Source organism: Lepus europaeus, unplaced genomic scaffold, assembly GCF_033115175.1.
Source record: "Lepus europaeus isolate LE1 unplaced genomic scaffold, mLepTim1.pri SCAFFOLD_3_1, whole genome shotgun sequence".
NCBI classification, from domain to species: domain Eukaryota; kingdom Metazoa; phylum Chordata; class Mammalia; order Lagomorpha; family Leporidae; genus Lepus; species Lepus europaeus.
The window spans coordinates 15095546-15103963 of record NW_026909276.1 but is presented as its reverse complement, the minus strand read 5'-3'; the positions used below and the strand labels follow the sequence as shown (position 1 = coordinate 15103963).

At 39.9% G+C, this 8418-nt stretch overlaps 1 protein-coding gene across 1 annotated transcript in view; it reads right to left on the bottom strand.

Annotated features, from left to right (window-relative positions):
• Nucleotides 1-2701: 2701 nt before the first annotated feature.
• The window catches only part of LOC133755246 (zinc finger protein 345-like), a 39903-nt gene continuing 34186 nt past the window's right edge, over nucleotides 2702-8418 (bottom strand). Inside the window, 5 exon segments of the mRNA XM_062185438.1 lie at nucleotides 2702-2932; nucleotides 2935-3200; nucleotides 3202-4807; nucleotides 7866-7958; nucleotides 8198-8358. Of these exon segments, the coding sequence (XP_062041422.1) occupies nucleotides 2808-2932; nucleotides 2935-3200; nucleotides 3202-4807; nucleotides 7866-7958; nucleotides 8198-8358 (2251 nt within the window). The 3' untranslated portion in view covers nucleotides 2702-2807.

Here is an 8418-nt window from a genome sequence, read left to right as displayed (position 1 = left end):
TTCCTGAATCTTTATGTATGAAGTACATGAAATTTCTATACCTTAAATTAAATTTAAAAAAGAAACACTGAAAAAATTCTACGTGTGGTTCTCCTTTATATTTTCATCATAAATATTCTACACACATAGATACTTAAAGTATGGTATAAATCCATACTAGTATTCAAGCCACTTAAATATCCAAAAGTTCTAGTCAAAATCTGATAAAAAAATTTCAAGGTTTAAATTTCAGTAAACCTTTTTTTAGAAAAAGATGTGTTTATTTATTTGAAAAGCAGAGTTACAAAGAGGCAGAGAGAGAAATATATATATATATAGAGAGAGGTCTTCCATCCATTGGTTTATTCCCCAAATGGCTGCAATGGCCAGAGCTGGGCCTATCCAAAGACAAGATTCAGGAGCTTTTTCCAGGTCTCCCACATGGGTGCAGGGGCCTAAGAACTTGGGCCATCTTCTACTGCTTTCCCAGGCCATAGCACAAAGTTGAATAAGTGGAACAGCTGGGATTCAAACTGGTGCCCATATGGGATGCCAACACTGCAGCTGGCAGCTTTACTCACCTACATAACAGCACCAGCCCCAGTAAACCTTTTTCAATGCTGTATTTATTCAATATTTAGCTTCCAGATTTATGGTTGTACATTGCCATTCCTGACAAGCCACAGTTGACCCCACACAAAGTGTCTTCTCCCTTGGAAACTTACGGCTAAGCCACAATATACATGCCCTTATCATCACAGGGACAGACACATAAGAAACCATGAACAGACCCTTTATCCAAAGAACAGAAATAAGCTAAACTATATAATCTTTTTTTAAAAATTTTTGACAGGCAGAGTGGACAGTGAGAGAGAGAGAGAGAGAAAGGTCTTCCTTTGCCATTGGTTCACCCTCCAATGGCCACCGCAGCCAGCGTGCTGCGGCCAGTGCACTGTGCTGATCCAATGGCAGGAGCCAGGTGCTTCTCCTGGTCTCCCATGCGGGTGCAGGGCCCAAGCACTTGGGCCATCCTCCACTGCACTCCTGGGCCATAGCAGAGAGCTGGCCTGGAAGAGGGGCAACCGGGACAGAATCCGGCACCCCGACTGGAACTAGAACCCGATGTGCTGGCGCCACTAGGTGGAGGATTAGCCTGTTGAGCCACGGTGCTGGCCTAAACTATATAATCTTTAGCTGTTTTTAAGTTTTGACGGCAGACACTCAGAGGCAGGAAATAATCTTCTACTACTTGTCTAATTCGTAAAGTTTCCCAATAGCTGGACCAGGGCATATTAAAACCAGGAGGTGAAAATTGAGTCTAGGTTTCCATTTGAATGGCAAGATCCAAATATTTGAACCATCATCTGTAGCCTCCCAGTATGTGCATTAGCAGGATGCTAGAATCAGAAGTGGAACTGGACACAAATCTCCATATTCATACTAGAGTGTGGACATCCCAAGTGCTTTATTAAGCATTGCACCAAAGACCTTTCAATAAATCAATCAACTTTAAACATAAATGCACAATATAAAGCTTGTTCACAATTTTCCATTCATTCACTCTTGTGACCAACTGTGTTTCTACTGAGTGGACCTCTATGATCTGTTCTTCATTGACCAGCACATTTTAGTATAACAAACGTACAAAGCTCTTTTCTTAATTTGTATTGAATATTCCAGTCTCTCTTACTGCTTACTCAAGTTAAGATTATGAAAAGATAGAGAAAATATCCAGTGATACACAATGGCCGCAGATTCCAAATCTCAGGAGATCAGTTGACAGCAATATCTTGGCACCACATAGTTCAATATATAAAGACCAACTGGCTCACATTAGCCACCTACTCAGCAGCACTTTCTTCTGTGAACTTGCTCCCCCTCCTCATGTTTTTTATGTCTTCACTCTTTGGCCTCAAGTCCTAAATAAATCACTCATGTGCTACAGTCTCAATCCTGTTATGGAGGAAAAGAAAAATAAGATGTAAAAATAAGATGTAAAGAAATCCAACCAGATCAAAACATCCCCTATTCAGATCAAGTCCTATATAATTACAGAAAGCCCATACAGAAAACCAGCAACTCTTTCAGAATAGAGGAAAACAATACTAAGCCAGAAAATGCACAATTTCCCAGAATGAGAGATCATGGCAGCACCAGTCAGCAAACTAACCAGTGCCTCACTCAATGGAAGCCATAATCTATGGAGGAATCAAACACCAAAATTAAAATTCTGAGATATTAGAGGATTTCTGAAAATAACTGTCCTCTTCCTGCCACTCAGGATTATTTGTAAATAGAATGTATGCCAATGAGCTTTAGATTATAGAAATATATTGAGGCATTAGTGATTGAAAACATTGGAAAAACACACACACACAAAAGGCATTCCACCTAGACTTAAGAAATGGCTTCTAAAGGTGCACATCATGTATTTTCCAACACTGATGTTGTTAAGGAAAGAATTCCCATATATTAATACTTAGATCTGTATCAGGAAGCTACCTGATCAATCTGTTGTTGATCCTACTAGCACTCTGCCCAGCTTTCCAGATCATTATTTTGACTTCTACCACCAGAGATTGTGCTCATCTATTTAATACACTTCAGTTACCTCCAGAATTTGAGCACCATTCATGAAATTTCTCTCCTCTGTGAATTCTGATAGATTATTAGCTATGGCTTATGGCCAAAGGCCTTTCAGAGTCATTATATTCATAAAGCTTCTCTCATGTGAATTATTTCATGTAATATGAGGTTCGACTTCTGGCCAGAGGCTATTCCAGTTTCTGGGTTCATGAGGTTTCTCCCTGTGTGAATTCTCCAATGTGTCATGAGTTATGATTTATAGCAAAAGGATTTTCCATGGTCATTGCATTCATAAGATTCCTTCCTGTGTGAATTCTATGATGGATTATGAGATGTGACTTATGGCCAAAGACTTTCCCACACTGTAACATTCATAACGTTTCTCCCTTGTGTGAATTCTCTGGTGTTTCATGAGTTGTGATTTATAGCAAAAGGATTTTCTAGTCATTACATGAATGATTTTCTCTTGTGTGTGAATTCTCCAATGCATTATGAGGTTTGACTTCTGGCTGAAGGCTTTTCTACAGTCATTACATTCATGAGACTTCTCCCCTATGTAAATTCTCTGATGCATTTTGAGTTGTGATTTATGGCCGAAGGCCTTTTCACAGTCATCACATAAATAGTTTCTCCCTTGTGTGAATTTTCTGATGCCTTATGAGCTGTGGCTTGAGGCCAAAGGCTTTTCCACAGTCATTACATTCATAAGGTTTCTCCCCTGTGTGAATTCTCTGATGTTTGCTGAGGACTGACTTAAAGCCAAAGGCTTTTCCACAGTCGTTACATTCATAAGGTTTCTCCCCTGTGTGAATTCTCTGGTGTGTAATGAGATGTGATTTAGAACAAAAGGATTTTCTACAGTCATTACATTCATAAGGTTTCTCCCCTGTGTGAATTTTCTGATGTGCAATAAGATATGATTTACAGCAAAAGGATTTTCCACAGTCATTACATCCATAAGGTTTCTCCCCTGTGTGAATTCTCTAATGTCTACTGAGGGCTGACTTACAGTCAAAGGTTTTTCCACAGTCATCACATTCATAAGGTTTCTCCCCCGCGTGAATTCTCTGATGTTTGCTGAGGACTGAATTAAAGCCAAAGGCTTTCCCACAGTCATTACATTCATAAGGTTTCTCCCCTGTGTGAATTCTCTGATGAATTATGAGGCTTGACTTCCGGCCAAAGGCTTTCCCACAGGCATTACATTCATAAGGTTTCTCCCCTGTGTGAGTTATCTGATGCATTCTGAGTTCTGACTTATTGCGAAAGGCATTTCCACAGTCATTACATTCATAAGGTTTCTCTCCTGTGTGAATTTTCTGATGCCTTATAAGGTGTGGCTTATGGCCAAAGGCTTTCCCACAGTCATGATATTCATAAGTTTTCTCCCCTGTGTGAATTCTCTGATGTGTTATGAAGTATGATTTCTGGAAAGTGGCTTTTCCATATTCTTTACATTCATGTGGCCTCCTCTGTTTGTGAATTTTCTTTTGTGTAATGAGATCTGACGTCTGATAAGTGGGCTCTCCATATTCATTACACACATTGCGGTTTTCCTGTATGTGAGTACTGTAATGGATGTTGTGACAGCACTTACAATCGAATGATTTTTCACAAGGTTTACATGCATAGGGTTTTTTCCCTGTATGTGGTCTCTGATTTATTGCAAGATGTGATTGGTAAGTGTTGGGATCCACATACCTAATATTTTCATATACTTTTTCTCTTGCATGGGTTTTTTGATGCATACTAAGATTAGAATTTTTATAGAAAGTCTTTTTTATTTGTCTTTTCAACAGTGACAGTTGATGTATTACAGGTTTCTTCCATATGAATCCTTTCAGATTTACAGATATATTCTCCCTTGTGAAGACTTTCCCTGGTCCAATATTTTCAAGTGTGTTCTTCACAGTCTGACTCTTGTGATGCTGACTAATAGGCTCACAGAACTGGAGTGACTTCCCAGGTACCTTAGTGGCATCACATTTTTTACCAGCTTGTAGTTGATCAGGCCCACTGAGGGGATACATGTTGTGACATCCATTGCATTCCTCAGGTTTCATTCTTAAAAAGTTTCCCTTTTTGCTAATCAGATTTGGAACATGGCTTGAACTTAAATGAAGTTTTTTTCTTAATTCAATTCTCTTGAGAGTTGATGTTTTATTTTTCATAACATGTTGACTCAGAATTTTGTCCTGATTTTCCTGGTTTGTCCAAATCAGGTCATCTCTTTTCATGGCAACTGAAATGAGAAAAAAATAACCACATCACAGAATCACATGTAACTGTTTCTCCTGGCATACTCATGTAAAGAAATGAAGTTACTTGTTAAACAAGTGGCATAAGATTTTATCAAAATAAGTACAAGTTACTTAGTTATGACCATTATTTTTTTTCTCCTTAACATATTAATATATTCAATTGTACCAATAGACTTACCAATGTTTACTCATGATCCTGTTTACTACCTGAATTTTTTTTTTTTTGGGACAGGCAGAGTTAGACAGTGAGAAAGAGAGAGAAAGGTCTTCCTTCCATTGGTTCACCCCCCAAATGGCTGCTACAGCTGGCACACTGCAGCTGGTGCACCACGCCAATCTGAAGCCATGAGCCAGGTGCTTTCTCCTGGTCTCCCATGCAGGTGCAGGGTCCAAGCACTTGGGTCATCCTCCACTGCCTTCCTGGGCCACAGCAGAGAGCTGGACTGGAAGAGGAGCAACTGGGACAGAAACAGTGCCCCAACTGGGACACTAGAACCCGGGGTGCTGGTGCCACAGGTGGAGGATTAGCCTAGTGAGCCACAGCACCAGACTTACTACCTGAATTTTTAACAAGTATGGCAGAATGGCTTTTGTGGTCAGATGTGTTAATATACTGCTTAGGATGCCTGCATAACAAAATGACAGCTTGAGCTGTGGCTACTCTGCTTCCAACATAGCTCTCTACTTATGTAAACTGGGAGGCAACAAATGATGGGTCATATGCTTAGGACCTTGCAATACATCAGAGAAAACTAAATGGAATTCCATACTTTTGGTTTCAGACCAGTAAGACCTAAGTTTTGCTGGCATTTGGAGAATGAGCTAATAGATCTTCTTCCCCTCTCACTGTCATTGCCTTTCACAAAGATGAAACAACTACAGAAGATTTTTAAAAAATGAACAAATATTTAGTAGAAATATTCACCAATTGGCTAGCAGCCAATTATTCCCTGGTCTTTTTTTCCAGCATATTTTTATAACAAGTGTGTATTTTGTGCTTCTCCGATGTTTCAACCATAAATATGGGAAGGTTTAATTTTTCATTTACTTGCAGATGGAGAAGAATGAAATGTGGTGCCAATTCTGTGGTGCAGCAAGTTAAATCCCTGGCCTGCAGCACTGGCATCTCATATGAGCACCGGTTTGAGCCCTGGCTGCTCCACTTCTGACCCAGCTCTTTGCTGTGGCCTGAGAAAGAAGTAGAAGGTGGCCCAGATCCTTGGCCCCTGCACCCATGTGAGAGAACTAGGAGAGATTCCTGGCTCCTGGCTTCAGATTGGCTCATCTCTGGCCATTTCACCTAATTAGGGAGTGAACCAGTGGATGGAAGACCTCTCTCTCTCTCTCTCTCTCTCTCTCTCTCTCTCTGGCTCTACCTCTCTTTGTAACTCTGTCTTTCAAATAAATGAAATAAATCTTTAAAATAAATGAAAAGTGTCTATACTCTAGGCAGGACCACATTTGAGGAATAAGATTTGAATAAATGCTTTTCTCATATTCAATCTTCCCAGGGAAACAGCATTCATGGGATTTTTTCAAATGAAAAATTCCACTTTTATTTGCATTCAGTGGCAGCTTCCCCATATTCCTAAGGAGACCTGACATCTTCAGCTTCTCAGAACTACAACAGGTACAAAGTCCTAATATACTGCCTTGGGTATACACTCCCTACCAGTTTAATTTTTTATTTTTATTTTTTAAAGATTTATTTTATTTATTTGAAAGATATTGTTATGAAGAGAGGTAGAGAGAGAGAGAGAGATCTTGCATCCACTGGTTCACTCCCCAGTTGGCTCCAACAGCTGAAGCTGTGCTGATCCAAAGCAAGGAGCCAGGAGCTTCTGGGTCTCCCATGTGGGTGCAGGGACCCAAGGATGTGAGCCGTCTTCTACTGCTATCTTGGGCCATAACAAAGAGCTGGATCAGAAGAGGAGCAGCCAGGACTAGAACTGGCACCCATATGGGATGCCAGCACTTCAGGCCAGGGCTTTAACCTGCTGTGCCACGGTGCTGGCCCCTCTACCTGTTTAAAGAGCCTGTTTCTGCAATCCAGGATATGTTGACCTTCTTTGAAAAGTGTTTTATATGTCATTCTGAAATCACCAGCCCTGGTTATCTCTTCTCAATTCTTCTATATTCTGTGACAATTTGTGATTCTGGAGGCTTTTGATTAGTTGTCCCCTATTTTCACAGAAAACTCCATTTCCTGGGCCTTTCTTTTCTTTTTGTTTGTTTTTAAGTGATACTGAAAAATAAGAGAGAATTTATACTTCAAACTCTACTCTTTAACAAATCTGAGCCACTCAACATAAATCCATGAGGTTACTCAACCTTGGGTCTCAGAATCTCATCACTTTCATAGTGAGTGTAGGATCACTTATTCTCATGTTCCTATACAAGTTCCTGCTTAATGTCATGATTTCTGATGTCACAGCAGGGAGGTGTACTTCCAGCCATCTCTTACTTTTTACTTATTTACTTACCTGAGAGTCAGAGAGACAGAGAATGAGACACAAAGAGGGAATGAAACAGAGGGTTGCCAGCCACAGGATCATTCTTCAAATGTTTCCAACAACCTATAATTTTCCTATTTATTTGACAGGCACAAAGAATGGGAAAAAAGAGAGAGAGAAAGAGACAAAGAAATGGAGAGTCCACATTTATTGGTTTAGTCCTAAGATGCTTAAAATAGCAAGTTTTGTTTCTGGCCAAAACCATGAGTGGGAAATCAATCTGAGCAATGAGTAAGAAACAAGTTTTTATAAGTTGTCAAATTAACAAGGAATGAAAGATATAGAAGTGTAGAAAATGACAAGTTAGAATTTGTATCTAACCTAGATATTCATGTTCACCAAGAATAAAAGAATTAGAGATAGAAATAGAATAGATACTCTAGATATTCCAGAATACATGTGTCTGATACACAAAACCAGCTGTCCTCAGGAGTAAGACTTGGAAAAAATTCATGGAAACAGCACCAGTCAACATCTGCTGCACTCTCTCTGCCTTGGCCTCCCTGCCCATTATGTGCAGACTGACCTGGAAGGCTTTGATTCAGGCATTCTTCCACCATCCATGGCTCTGCTCCTCGCTCCAACTTGAAGATCAAGTCAGGTTTGGTAGTGCAATGCCCTATTAATGGGAACAATGTAAGACTGTGAAATCACTATCTTGGGTTATTTAAGGAACATACCTTGGTTCATGAGCTATGCAACAAATGTTCCAATTTGAAACCTTTCTTAGATGGTAGACATTCATATTACTCATGGACTCACAAATTCTATACCTGACCATCACTAAACTTTATAAAGTGTTCATTTGTTTGTCAAATAGCAAGAAACTATTACCTTTGAGTGATGGCTGTCACTCACCCAAGGAGAAGAGGCTGCTGTAGGTCTCCAGCATCACATCTCTGTACAGCATTTTCTGAGCATTGTTCATGTTCTGCCATTCCTCCCACGTAAAGTACACAGCCAGGTCTTCAAATGCTATCATCACCTGTAATTGAAGACTTCTGGTCAACATCTCAACTCTGTCACAACACAGACTTTCAGTTGTGTATCTAGTATACGGGTATGAAGGAAGAAGGAAT